At 35.9% G+C, this 14,915-nt stretch overlaps 1 protein-coding gene across 4 annotated transcripts in view; it reads left to right on the top strand.

Annotated features, from left to right (window-relative positions):
* The window catches only part of USP9X (ubiquitin specific peptidase 9 X-linked), a 117,789-nt gene that overhangs the window by 90,138 nt on the left and 12,736 nt on the right, over positions 1–14,915 (top strand). For all 4 annotated transcript variants that reach the window (XM_040266173.1, XM_040266174.1, XM_040266172.1 and 1 more), the window contains exons 29-37: positions 2–148; positions 1,055–1,277; positions 3,491–3,711; positions 5,902–6,092; positions 8,964–9,137; positions 11,503–11,644; positions 12,828–13,581; positions 13,955–14,078; positions 14,583–14,808. In XM_040266173.1, coding sequence (XP_040122107.1) covers positions 2–148; positions 1,055–1,277; positions 3,491–3,711; positions 5,902–6,092; positions 8,964–9,137; positions 11,503–11,644; positions 12,828–13,581; positions 13,955–14,078; positions 14,583–14,808 — 2,202 coding nt within the window. The remainder of the gene's footprint in view (position 1; positions 149–1,054; positions 1,278–3,490; positions 3,712–5,901; positions 6,093–8,963; positions 9,138–11,502; positions 11,645–12,827; positions 13,582–13,954; positions 14,079–14,582; positions 14,809–14,915) is intronic.

Genomic DNA, 14,915 nt, shown 5'->3' with positions numbered 1-14,915 from the left:
GGATGATGTTAAGAGAACAGGTGAAACGGGTATTGAAGAGACGATCTTGGAAGGTCATCTTGGGGTAACAAAAGAATTACTGGCTTTTCAAACCCCTGAGAAAAAGTATCATATTGGTTGTGAAAAAGGAGGTGCTAATCTCATTAAGGTAAGTTATGTCACCTTGGTCCTAGGCTGAATATCATAACCTTCTGAATGTTTATTAGCAAATCTGTCTGGTTAATTTATGGTATCATTACTCTTTGGTGTATTATCTTGTCCTTTTCTCTTTTCTACTTTTAAAGAATATAGAGGTTACAGTAATGTTTTAAATATCGTTTCTAAATTTTTTACATAAATAAAATTTCAGTACTGTGTAAGTAAGCACTATTTAATTTTTCTATTTAGAAACTCTGAACTTTGCACTTCATCAGACTATGTAAAATGAGACAGACCTCTGTTATGTAAGGCTGTGCATATTTCTTTCTTTTTTTTAGTATTTATTTGGCTGCACTGGGTCTTAGCTGTGGCGTGCAGGGTATTTAGTGGCAGTGTGTGGGGTCTAGTTCCCTGACCAAGGATCAAAACCTGGCCCCCAGCATTTGGAGTGTGGAGTCTTAGCCACTGGACCACCAGGAAAGTCTCAAGACTGTGCATATTTCTATAATGAGCTTTTTCACATACCTGGTAATGCAAGGAAACAAAAAGTACCACTTTAGGACATTTTCTTCTAATTCAAAATGAGTTTTGGTATACATGTGATTAAGAGGGTAAATTTACTTAATGTGAATTGTAAGTGCTACAGTCATCTTGTTCTTGATACTTAACATAGTTTTTAACCTGACAAATTAGATTTGTTTGTTAATTGTAGGACAGTGTTTTGAAGTAGGAATCTTTTTATTAGAAAATCAAAGTAAGTTAGCAGAAATGTAATGAGATCTTGTGTTCTGACAAGTAATTTAACAATATTTCCTGCCAAGAGATTTCTTTAAGAAACACATGCACACATAAATAACTATATTTTTTATATAAATACATACCACTGCTAATACATAATCTTTTTTCAACTTTGTAGGAGTTAATTGATGATTTCATCTTCCCTGCGTCCAATGTTTACCTGCAGTATATGAGAAATGGAGAACTGCCAGCCGAACAGGCTATTCCAGTCTGTGGTTCACCAGCTACCATTAATGCGGGCTTTGAGTTACTTGTAGCATTAGCTGTTGGCTGTGTGAGGAACCTCAAACAAATAGTAGATTCTTTGACTGAAATGTACTACATTGGGACAGCAATAACTAGTAAGTATTTTAAAATACAAAGTTCTGATGACAGATAATTCTCTAATGTGTTCAAATTCTTTTCCTTTTAGTAAATATCTTCAACTCAGTGTTTTCCTTTCTTTTAGCAACTAGTTTAACACCATTACAAGTGCATCTTAATGTAGAAAAGTTTTCAGATGTTTGTAAAATGTCTTCTTGTGAGTGGTGCAATTATTTAGCAACAAAATTTGATTTGAGAGTCAAATCTGGACTAAAATCCAAACTTGAGTAATAAACAGTGGTTTAGTCTCTTAAGTCGTGTCTGACTTTTGCGACCCCATGGACTGTAGCCTGCCAGGCTCCTGTATCCATGGGCTTTTCCAGGCAAGAATACTGAAGTGGTTTGCCATTTCCTTTTCCAGGAGGGAATAAATAGTCAATAGATTTCAGAGTTCAACAATGTAAAAATTCAAATTACATGCATTGAAAAACCTTTTAGGCCCTCACTTAGAAGCTCTTCAGTGTTATTTTCAAACGAATTCTGAGATATCTGGTTTTAAAGACTAGGATGTAAGATTACATTCTAGTGCCCTTGATCCTTAGTTAATGCTCACATGAAGCCCATGGAACAGACTGTAGCTCCAGGTCTCACTGATACAGAATTGAAACTCAGAGGGGATGAGGGCGATATAAAAATGACTGACACAACAGACATAAGAAAGCAAACCAAAATGGAGGCTGTTCTGTTTTAGAAGAAAACTGAAGCTTAAAAATAATAATATTTTAGGAGATTCTGATTAAACTGCTTAAAAGATCAGATAGTTATCCTGTCAAAATCTATATACAGTAGGATGGGAGGTTTTTGTTTTCATTTTTTTTTTTTTTAACAATTCCACACTTTAGTTTTCAATAAGTTTAAACCCTCAAGAGATACAGCAGAATTCCACAGGAACCAAGCCACTGTTTCCATAAACACAAGTTATCTTTTCACCAGATTCTTACAGTTTTGTTCAGTTTAGTGCCAGGAGTCACTGTTGTTTGCTTTGTACACGTGAGCACATCTCTTGCCCAAATTTCGGTTTCATCTTGGGCATAAACACTTCCAGTTTTCAGAAGAGGAACCAAGTGCTCCCTCTGGTTTCACAGGACCCTGCTTATAGCCACCAAAAGTGGAGCCTTGGACCATAGCCTTCCAGACCTATTTGTTTTAGAAGTCCTGTTCCCAGCACTCCTCCAACAGGTTCCAACATGGCAGAAAGAGAAAGCCCACTTGTTTTTATGTAGTACATTTGCACGGTAAAAATTTCAAGTACCAAAGAACGGTATATTCTGCAAACTGTTCCCTGCCCATTCCAGGCCCGGAGTCCCCTTTAACAGCTGTAACCATCGTCTTCAGCCCCTGTCTGTCCTCCCAGCATCTCTGTGTGCAGGATCCACACACAAAATCGTGCTCTGTTTGTTTAGTTTTTAACCACACATTGTGATATAGTGCAGTGTTCTTTGTTCTCCTCTTAACATATCTGACTATTTCCTATCAACACATAGATATTTACCTGAATCCACTTATTAGCTATATATCTTTCAGTTCAGTGTACTATAATTTCTTTAACTGGTCTTATAGGCAGTGATGATATTTGTATTGTTTTCAGGTTTATACTAGGTAGAAGGAGATGTTCATTGATTTACAATTCTCACAGAACTCAAATCCACTGTCTCCTTTGCTCCTCAAAATAACATTGTAGTTTATAGGCAAGGCAAGTGTTACTCTTATTACAACACTACTTAGGAAGGAAACAGAGGCTTAGCTGAAGATAAAAGAGTTGGTAGGTATCAGAACCTGGCTATCAACCCAGGTAATATCTCAACACTTCATGCCAGAATGAGTTTGAAGGCGCTTTAAAAAAACATACAAAAGTAGAAAAAGTTAAAGTTCATAATGTCTAAACTATAATAAAGTTAAAAGTAAACATGTAGAAAATAGCCTTGTGCCATCTTATGGGACTACTGAGACTGCCATAGAAGCAACCTCAGATAAAACTCGGGTTCACAGACCCTGGGGCAAGAATGTATAGAGAGGTACATGTGGCCATACATCTTAGGTTTGTTGAGACTGAAATGTATGCTTAGAGCACCGCTTCAGGTCACCATAACAATGGTGGAATTGTTGGTGATGTTAATTTATCAACTGGATAAAGTATAAAGTGGGCAAAATATTTGTATTCACACTACAAGAATCTCTTGTTTTCTCTCAGCTTGTGAAGCACTTACTGAGTGGGAATATCTACCGCCTGTTGGACCCCGCCCACCAAAAGGATTTGTGGGGCTGAAAAACGCTGGTGCTACTTGTTACATGAACTCTGTGATTCAGCAGCTCTACATGATTCCATCCATTAGGAATGGTATTCTTGCAATTGAAGGCACAGGTAGTGATGTAGACGATGATTTGTCTGGGGATGAGAAGCAGGACAATGAGGTAAATTTTATTTAGCATTTTGTCTTCTGTGTTCGAAGTTCTGATTCCAAATAACTGTTGTTCTCTCTTAGAGAGCTACTTTTGTTGGACCTGTTGGCATATATTTGAAAGTAAAGCTAGAACCTCCCAGTGTAGACTGCTACCTCAACATGGTGCTTACTGCCTATGAGACTTTCAATTACAGCTGATTTTTATGATAGTTAATATTTTTAAAGCTACAGTTAATGTACTCACTTTTGGAGGTTTGGTTTAATTTAGAGTTTGTATGATGATAAAAACCTTCATTTTTAATAATAGTTTAATTACACTTTTACTTTCCTGTTTGATATTTTAATTATGTATCTCCATTTATGCTGTTATATGCTATACCGGTTTCATCACCTATGCTTACTTTTTGATTACTTTTGCCTTTCTCTCAGATCATAACTTAGGAAACAAGCTTCTCTCTATCTGCGACAAAATTTAGGCTCCTGCCAAGTATCCAATGCAGAAATAAAGCTGTGAATAAATTAGATAGTGGTGGATCAGAGTTGACCTAACTATGGCATAGTTCTTTAAAGAAGAGACTGTGGTCATGTTTGTGTTCACCCTGTATCTCTTTGTTTTTATTTGACCTTTTCCCATTCATGGTGTTGGTGAGAGCCGAGGAGACAAGCCAGAGCATGCTGTTTGTAGCAAATACCTTAAATGGTTCTTTACTCATTCCATCTCTTCAGTCACTAAACTCTTTGCTCTGAGTAGCTGAATCATTTACAGGGAGGGCTTCTGAAACATTCACTTGCCTCAACTCTTCCCCAGGTTTGCTTTTTTTGCCTGTGTGCTTTTTTTCCTTCACTAAACTAAGTTTCTCTTGAGCAGGGACTGGCCATTATCTATTTCTACATCAAGGTCTCACACCAATTCCACAGCCAGCTTTGTCTTTCCATCTCTATGAATTTGACCATTCTAGGTACCTCATCGAAGTAGATTCATACCATGTTTATTATTCTGTGACTGGCTTGTTTGACTTAATGTAATATCCATTTCATAGCATGTTTCAGAATTTCCTTTCTTTCAAAGGCTGAATAATATTTCTTTGAATGTATGTACCACATTTTGTTTATCCATTTATTCATCAATGGGCACTTGTGTTGCTTCTACTTTTTTCTTTTTTCTTTTTTTTTTTGCCACTCGGCTTGTAGGATCTTAGTCGCCCAACCAGGGATGGAACCTGTGCCCCCTGCATTGGGAGCTTGGTATCTTAACTACTGGATCACCAAGGAAGTCCCTGCTTCCACCTTTTGGCAAATAATGCTGCTCTGATCATGGGTATACAGATATCTCTTTTAAGATCTTTCTTGCAGTTCTTTGGTTGTTGAACCCAGGCATGGAATTGCTGGATCATTTGATAGTTTTATTTTCTTTAGGAACTGTTTTCTACAGTGGCTACACCATTTTACATTTTCCACCAACAGCATCCTTTAGGATTCGTTTCTTTGCACAGAGCTCTTTCATTTTTCTGAGGTCCAATATGTCTCTGTTCTTTTCATGGCATGTACTTTTGGTATCATATCCAGTAAATTATTGTCAAATCTTATGTCTTGAAGTTTTTGCTCTATGTTTTAAGAGTTTCGTAGTTTTAGCTCTTACATTCAAATCTTTGATCCATATTGAATAACCCTTTGTGTGTAGTATTAGGGGAGAGTCCAACTTCATTCCTTTGCATATGGATATCTAGTTTTTCCAGCACCATTTGTTGAAGAGTACTACTCTCTTAACATGTACATTGGATTGAATGTTTACAAATTTAAGCAATTTACATACATTATCTCATATCCTCCTCACAATAGCTACATGAAGAGCATGTTCACCCATTTACACATGAGGCACTTAATTGCTCAGTCACTTAGCCTTATAAGTAGCAAAGTGTGCATCTGTGTCCAGTACAGCCTAAGTTAATTACTTCACTGTCCTTTGCTCTATCACCTATCTCTGCAATACATAGTTATTCCCTATGACAACTCTTATGTGAAATGGGTGGGGATAAACACTGATACTGTAAATTAAAATATATGAATTGAACATTAAGTGCTTTGGAAATAAATGAAATACAAATGATTTGTTCACTAATCATTCAGCATTTGTCTCAACATAATTTTTACTATACTTTGAAGTTCAGTTAGCTCACTAGTGATATGTTTTGCTTTCCAGAGCAATGTTGATCCCAGAGATGATGTATTTGGATACCCTCAACAATTTGAAGACAAACCAGCATTAAGTAAAACAGAAGACAGAAAAGAGTACAATATTGGTGTTTTGAGACACCTTCAGGTCATCTTTGGTCATTTAGCTGCTTCTCGACTACAGTACTATGTGCCCAGAGGATTTTGGAAACAGTTCAGGTAAATTATGGATGGCTAGTAATTGAGATATTGCTTAAACCTTTATGACCGTCTCATGACACTAACATTAAACTTCTAAAACCTATACTGGAAAGCGCTTTTATGTTTAATATTTAATTAGTAGTAATAGTCTAACTTTATTTTATAGTTAGGTTTGTTTTCTCATTATCCCCAAAGGAAGTAGAAAATGTCTTAGTAAGAGGCAGCATTCTTTAGTCTCTTAAGATGTTAATGATTTTTTATTTTGAAAGCTTATAATATTTACATACGTAGGGAGAAGAGTATGAACCCTTATGTATTCATCACTCAACTTCAATAATTGTCAACTCATTGCCGTTTAATCTACATTCCCATCTTCTTTTTAAAAGCAGATGCATAATTTCACCCAGAAATATTTCAGTGTGTATCTCTAATATATTTTTTAACATGACCATGATACTATTATCATGTCTTTAAAAATTCCTTAATATCCTTGTCAATGTTTGATTTTACCCAGTGACCTAATTGTTTTTTTTACTATTAAGTTTTTTGAAATCATGACCCAAATGAAGTCCAGATGCTGCAGGTGTTGATATGTGTCTGTAGTCTCTTCTTTTTTCACCCTTGTAGTTATTTGTTGGGGATAAAAAAACAAACAAGTAGTTAACTCCGTACATTGTCCCATTTGGATTTTATTGAGATCCCTGTGGTGCTTTGTTTTCTTCAGTTCCCTACATGTCATATAAACAGGTAGAGAGAGCTAGAGGCTCGATCAGGTTCCACCATTACTTTTTTCTTGTTTTGGAGTGGATAGAAAAGGCCTACCTCATAGGTGATAACAGTAAGCTCAGTGAGGAGAAGTATATAATGTCTGTCTGCCTCTTAGGATAACACCCATTGATTATCATTGCCTAAATGCAACATTTCATCAGTACTACAAAATGGTCACATCCTAGTTTTATCATTCTTTCATTTAATAGCCAGAGTAGATCTGTAAAGGAAACGTCCCCATAGCAACTTTTTGGCTAGTCTAATATACAATTTTATAGGAAAGGTGTGATAAATACTGGGGTGAGGGGTAGAATTTGTTGTTGTTCAGTTATGTCTTGATCTTAATTCTCTGGCTTCATTTATTTCACCTTTTTTTTTCTTAATACCTCTTGTGTCATGCACTGTACTAAAATACTGTAGTAGTATACAACTATGTATGAAAACACCATAATCCTTTGTAATGGTGTTTTTGTTTTTAAATAGTACTCTTTTCTTTTCTTTCTTTCTTTCTTTTTTTTTTTTTGCTGTACCAGACGGCTTGTAGGATCTTAGTTCCCCAACCAGGTACTGAACCCAGACCCTTGACAGTGAAAGCATGGAGTCCTAACCACTGGACCAGCAGGGAATTCCCTTAAATACTACTCCTTAGAATCCCTTCAAGATCTCTCCCAGACAGCTGAGAGCAGAGGAGCCAAGGGTCACCTGGCACGGCCGCTCTGATCCACCTTCTCTGCTTCAACCATAGCAGCTGCCCTTTTCCCTACCAGGATACTACTGAGATTTCTTTTGAAACCACTACTCTATAATACAGTGACCTCCCTATGACTCACCATATAAATTCCACCGATTCCTCTAACTAAGCCCCCTATTTAATCCACACTTACTGGCTTGCACACACCCCCCTATTTAATCCACACTTACTGGCTTGCACACACCCCCCTCTTTCCCAGCTCTGCTTTCACTCTTTCAGTCCCATCACCTGGCAGAACTCTCACCTTCCTCTGACTATTCAAGTTTTCTTTCTTTCTCTAGCTCGTCCCATCTCTGCCATAAGGCTTTTAGTATTTCCGTTCTTTCTCTTCAGATTATTACTCTTAAACTTCTTGAACATTTGTCTTAAAATTTGTTATTCGGTTATAATGATCACTCTTCTTGTAATATATTTGCTTTTTTTGGCTTCTCAGTTAATTGTTCCCTATGTTAGTGGAGCTCTCAGTTTGTCCAGACTAGCACTTTTGGATTATCTACACTTTAGACCTGTGATGTAATCTAAATACATGTGGGTGAGTTAACCACATTTCACACCCCTAATTTTTTATGTTGAAAAATTTCACACCAGGAGAAAAGGTAAAGTAGTATAGGAATCACCTTTATGATGCATATTCTTCAGCAGATTTGCCATTTGTTAACATTTTGCCATATTTGCTTATGGGTATACTTGAGTTTTGGTTTTCGTTTGTTTTTTCTAAACTAGTGGATAGTTGCAGATCTTACTCTTGATCCCCCTCATATGCCTCAAAATGTATCCTCTAAGAATAAGGACATTTTCCTACATAATATTTAATACAATTATCACATGCATGAAATTAGTATTCAGTAATGTCATCAGTATATATTCCAACTTCCCCAAAATAGTCTTTGTAATTTTTTTTTTCCCAATTTCAGACTGGTATCCTAGAAGGAATCACAAGAATTTGGTTATTAGCTCTTCAGTCATCTCTAGTCTCCCTAATTTGTCATGACTTTTATGGTGCTTTATTGATTTATGTGATTATTTACCCATGATTAGATTCATGATAAACTTTGTTGGCAAGAAGAAATACCTCTGCATGCAGTGCAATGAGAAGCATATAGTAACATCACCATGGAGTTTTCCTTTGTAGTTTTGTGGTATTTCTTTCCTAGTAAAGTACCGCTTTTCCTGTGAATCTTACTTTCTCCTCCACAACAATCAATATATAAAGAGCATCCGTTTTTTTCCTACTTCCTCATGTAATTGAGGAATAAAATCTCAGTTTATATGTGTTATTTTGGTTGTATTCCTTTTTTCCTGAAAAATATATTGTGTTTATTGTTCTGGGAGTGTCTCACGTTACACATTTTACTCCATTCATTTCTTAGGCTTTGGGGTGAGCCTGTTAATCTTCGTGAACAACATGATGCTTTAGAATTTTTTAATTCATTGGTGGATAGTTTAGATGAAGCTTTGAAAGCCTTAGGACATCCAGCTATGCTAAGTAAAGTCTTAGGAGGTTCCTTTGCGGATCAAAAGATTTGCCAAGGCTGCCCACATAGGTGAGTACTAATTGCATACTTTATATGTATGTTGTAGTGTTTATTATTAATTATGTAAAAAAGTGAAGTATGCTACCACTTACTAAATACCAGAGATGGGATGAATTATATATTGTGCATACCTTACTATTGGGGAAGGTTGTTTGTTATCTCATTTTATTACAATGAAGTTTAACAACAGAAAAGTTACATGACCTTTGTGGATCTGTTTGTTTTTGTCAAATAATACTTGGTTCCTTTAACTCCACCTAAGCTCTTACTATTTTATACTCTTATATATCCTTATGTATGATCATACCTAAGAAAATACATGGCATTTTGCATATACAAGTATTACTAATGAATTTTTCCTTTATCTTAAAATAGTTAATAATATTGTAAATAAGTTTAGAAGATGACAAGTGTGGGGCACTATTTCCTATACAAATGAAATGCTGACTTTTTAAAAATAGCGTTGATTCCTGTCATTGTCTTTAAGGTATGTTTCCCACACAAAGCATTTATAGCAAAAAATAACTATAAACAAATCTGTTTGGGGTTTTTGTTTTTGTTTTTGTTTTTGTTTTTCCTTAAAAGGGAAGTTGATTGAGAACTCTTATTGAAAATAGTTAAAATAACTATTAGTTTACTACTGATAGATACATGTTTATGACTACTTTATGGAAGTTTTACTTTGGAACTTCTCTTGTATGTCATCAATTAATTAATGTTAGTTATTGAAGTCCCTTCTCACCAGAATATCACAGTAAGGTAGTATTTTCTACAAGGACACGACTTAGCAAGTGAACAGCAGCAACAAAAGAGCATTATGCATAGTCCTAGGTTGTGTGTGTGTGTGGTTAGTGGGGGGCGCTTCATTTTTGAACCATTTTAGAATCATTTCATTTTGGAAATGATTGAGGGAGTGATGATATTATATATCAATGTTAAGCTATTCATTCTGAATGAGGCCATAAAATTGTTTACACAGACTGGGCAACTTTTGCTTCTTTTGAAAGACCTTGTGCATTATTTAGGTGGACCATAAAATTGTCGTTTTAACCTCTTATTTTTATACTGATTAAAAAATTTTTTTCTGGCTATCTCTTTTGGTCAGTTTTTCTTGGTTTCTTGTAGCCAGTTTTCAAAATTATTGGGAAATGACGGGTTTTCTTTGCTAAGTGAAAATGTCCAGAGAACATATAATCTTAAGTAAAATTCCTGAAGTTCAAATACCTACTCCACAACTAAAGTAGTCCTGTTCCATGCTAGAAGGTTACATAAATGAGAGTCCTGTGACAGTCTATTTTAGGGTATTTATCTAGAATAACAGTTAACGAACTATAGACCATAGGTCAAGTCCAGCCCTACACCTGTTTTTGTAAAGTTTTATTGGCACATACCCACTGCTTTACCAACTGTCTGACTGCTCTCACTGTAACAACAGAGTTGTTGCTATAGAGACCTCATGGTCCAAAAAAACTGGTAATTCTTACTCTCTGGCCTTTTACATACAGAAAAACTTTGCTGACTTCTCATTTTTCAAATGACCAGTTTTTTACCTGAAATCATAAAATTGGACTTCTTTTTTCTCAACTATGGGCTGTTCCCTAGTTATAACAATTTGCTTAATACTTCATATTCCATTCATGTCACTTATAAATGCCTTTTTCACTAAGTTGAAAAGCCCTTAATATGAGGGACCATCTTAAACTATCCCACAGTGCTTTATTCATGGTAGGCACGGCATATTTTGTTCAGTGAATTAATTTAATGGTTGAGAGTGAAATTCTCACATCCCATGTTCTAAATTTATGAGTATGTCTCTTCACAAATCTGAAAATTCCTTTGGTAGAATATTGCCCAAAGGTGGGATTCTGGCTCCTATTCAGATTGCTTAGCCCATGTTCATTTGTATGTTCAACTTGTGCTTTAGTAATGTTTCCATTATAGAAGAGAAACATTTAGAAATTTAGCTCATTATAACCTAAACAGATGATGACGGAAGGAGCATGGTAGACTATATAGAGATGGGACTGTGAAGCCAGACAGATCTAGCTTCAAAATACCATTTCTCCTGGTAATCTTCACATTCTGAACCCCACTTCCCTCATCTCTGATGTGGAGATTGTGATAGAAAATATTTGCTGTGAAGACAAAGAACCTGTTATGTATAGTGTGTAAACAATCTAATGTAGTGCCCAGCAGAGGATAAATGGCCCGTAAATGGTAACTGTCATTTGTGAGTACATTTTTTAACTTAATGGGTTTTGTGTTCTATTATAAATACTGCAAAAGTAGTTTACATTGAACCCATAACTAAGTAAGATGTTTAGAAAATTAAGGAATAAATTCTCTTTGATCATTTCTTAAATAATATCTTTAGATACGAGTGTGAAGAATCTTTTACGACTTTGAATGTAGACATTAGAAATCACCAAAATCTTCTTGATTCTTTGGAACAATATGTCAAAGGAGATTTATTAGAAGGTGCAAATGCTTATCATTGTGAAAAATGCAATAAAAAGGTATGGATTGCCCAGTTTTGTTTAAAATAATGATGGTTACATATAATGGGTTTGGAAGAATAATTGTTTTCGTTTGTTCTCAAAATTTGCCCTCTTTATTCCCTGCCCTGCTTTGTTAACAGTGGTAGCAGAGAGGTAGTTAAGATAACGGACTTAAAAGGTTTGTCAGGTAAAGAGAAGCTAGTGCCAGAAAGGGCTAGGGAAAACAGGTAAAGATAAGAGTGAATCACTTTAGAGGTCGCAATAGCTTAATACTACAATCTTTTGTCTGCCTTACGCAGGCACCTTTCATCCATATCTGACCAGACTGCTTGAGCTCTGCAAAGCTACAGAACTCATAGAGGAAAACATTGCTTCTCTCACATCCAGAGTTACTAGCCAAGACCAAGAAGTTCGCTGAAACCAAACTGTTAATTGCTTTATTTAGCCACATAAGATTTCTTCTACCACCTGTTTTTTTTTAAACCACTTGGATCAAATTTTTTTTTGACTCACCTGGTATTGGTTTTTGTCTATGGGCATTTAATAGTATCTTTCTGGGCTCCCAAGCCCTCTTACCTCTAAGTCACCTGTATTATTTTGACTTTACGTACCACTTGGAGAGGTTTTAAAATCTAAAGGTTGAGATGACCTGTAAAGTCATACCCCTGCCACTCACAGCTCTAAAGACTTGAGGCAGGTTACTTAAATCTCTCAACTGCTCCTCATTCTCATGCTTCAGGTTCAGTAGTACCTGCTTGAGAGGGTTGTGAGGATTATACATGTTACTACTGGGGCAGCACTTAGCATATAATTTGGCACCTAACTGCCCAATAAATATTAGCTGCTATTAGTGTATTTCTGTAGTTGGCTCACAGCAAACTACACCTTCATTAAAATAATAATATCAAACAGGTAATAATGGTTAGATAATACTGCCAACATAGAAATCAGGCAGCGAGTAAATCACTAATTTTTGCAGTTTGTAGAAAGTGGCATCAGAGTACTTCTGTATTACTTGTTTTAGTTAACATTAAAACTATAAACTGACAGAATTGCTCTGATTATGTTCACTATCACGTTATGTTTACACTTAAATTTTCAGATTAATGTTGAGAATTTAATAATAGAGTTTTAAAGTTTGGTGTGTTTTTTTGCAGTGGATTATAAGAGAACATCTAGTAATTTGTTCTGTTCATTTTAGGTTGATACTGTAAAGCGCTTGCTTATTAAAAAATTGCCTCCTGTTCTTGCTATCCAACTAAAACGATTCGACTATGATTGGGAAAGAGAATGTGCAATCAAGTTTAATGATTATTTTGAATTTCCTCGTGAGCTGGACATGGAACCTTACACAGTTGCAGGTGTTGCAAAGCTGGAAGGAGATAATGTAAACCCAGAGAGTCAGCTGATACAACAGAATGAGCAGTCTGACAGTGAGGCAGCAGGAAGCACAAAATACAGGCTTGTGGGGGTTCTTGTACACAGCGGTCAAGCAAGCGGAGGACATTACTATTCTTATATCATTCAAAGGAATGGAGGGGATGGTGAGAGAAACCGTTGGTATAAATTTGATGATGGAGATGTAACTGAATGTAAAATGGATGACGATGAAGAAATGAAAAACCAGTGTTTCGGTGGAGAGTACATGGGAGAAGTATTCGATCACATGATGAAGCGCATGTCATACAGGCGCCAGAAAAGGTGGTGGAATGCTTATATACTTTTTTATGAACGATTGGACACAATCGACCAGGGCGATGAATTGATAAGATACATATCAGAGCTTGCTATCACCGCAAGACCCCATCAGATTATTATGCCATCAGCCATTGAGAGAAGTGTACGGAAACAGAACGTGCAATTCATGCATAACCGAATGCAATACAGTATGGAATATTTTCAGTTTATGAAAAAACTGCTTACATGCAATGGTGTTTACTTAAATCCTCCTCCAGGTAAGCATCAAGAATTTAGCTTCTTAGTAACAAAGCATACCTCTTCTTGCAGGATTTCTTAGCAGGCATCAACATGCTTGTTTTCTTTCTTTCTGATTGTTTTCAAGTCCTGTTTCAGATGACTGTTACCTTTGAGCATTATATATTATCTGGGTATTTAGAGACAGAGGAGCTTTTGTTTGTTATAACAATTTGTTTTTATTTATTCAAGCATTAGTTGAAGTGTGCTTTAATGAACAGAATTATTTCATAAGTAGCCTCAGAGGGGTTTTAACATAGTTGGGGCTTGGAAAATTGTAGGTAATGCAGATTTGTATGAAAACAGGGCTTGGGCATACAAATTTGACTTTTTTAATCTGCACTTTATTTATAGGGCAAGATCACCTGTTGCCTGAAGCAGAAGAAATCACAATGATTAGTATTCAGCTTGCCGCTAGGTTCCTCTTTACCACAGGATTTCACACCAAGAAAATAGTCCGTGGCTCCGCCAGTGATTGGTACATTGTTTTGGATTTTCATTCCTATTCTTACTGGCATTTAGTTTGGTTCTTTAATATACTGCTTTATTTTTTTCCAAGCCCTAATAATCTTGTTTCAGATTTGGAATGCAGAATTTAAAAAATCTTGGTAGCAGTAGTGAAAGAAATCATATTTAAGTAATTCCTGAGATTAAATGTGGCCCTTTATTACTCAGGAGCCAGCTTCTGTTATAGTGTATCATATCTTTGACTTCTGTGTACAAAACATTACAGGATGATACTTAAAGGTTGTCTAGTCACAAAATTATTACATTTTAGCTTCCCTAGATTACATTCAGCCATAGGTTAAAAAGGTAAAAACTTAAAATGAATTTGTTTCTAATTGTGGAAGTTTAGAGACCATTTATATCATACCTTGATTTAACAATGCTTACTTAACTCTTCTAATAGTAAGATGTTATTAAGGGAATGGGGGTTATTGTTTTTGTCATTGAACCTAGGATTTTGTTTGTTTTGTCTTAGGTATGATGCATTATGTATTCTCCTTCGTCACAGCAAGAATGTGCGATTTTGGTTTGCTCATAATGTCCTTTTTAATGTTTCAAATCGCTTCTCTGAATACCTTCTGGAGTGCCCTAGTGCAGAAGTGAGAGGTGCATTTGCAAAACTGATAGTTTTTATTGCACATTTTTCCTTGCAAGATGGGCCATGTCCTTCACCTTTTGCATCTCCAGGACCTTCTAGTCAGGTAATTGCCCAGTTTACTTCTAATGATTAAATACTTACACGTGAATTCTGTTTCCTAGAAGCTGAAGCCACACATGTGTGCATCTGTTTGAGATGTTTACCTAACAG

This window comes from Oryx dammah, unplaced genomic scaffold (genome assembly GCF_014754425.2).
Source record: "Oryx dammah isolate SB20612 unplaced genomic scaffold, SCBI_Odam_1.1 HiC_scaffold_23, whole genome shotgun sequence".
NCBI lineage: Eukaryota > Metazoa > Chordata > Mammalia > Artiodactyla > Bovidae > Oryx > Oryx dammah.
The sequence above is the reverse complement of the archived record's forward strand: the minus strand, read 5'-3'. Positions and strand labels throughout refer to the sequence as shown.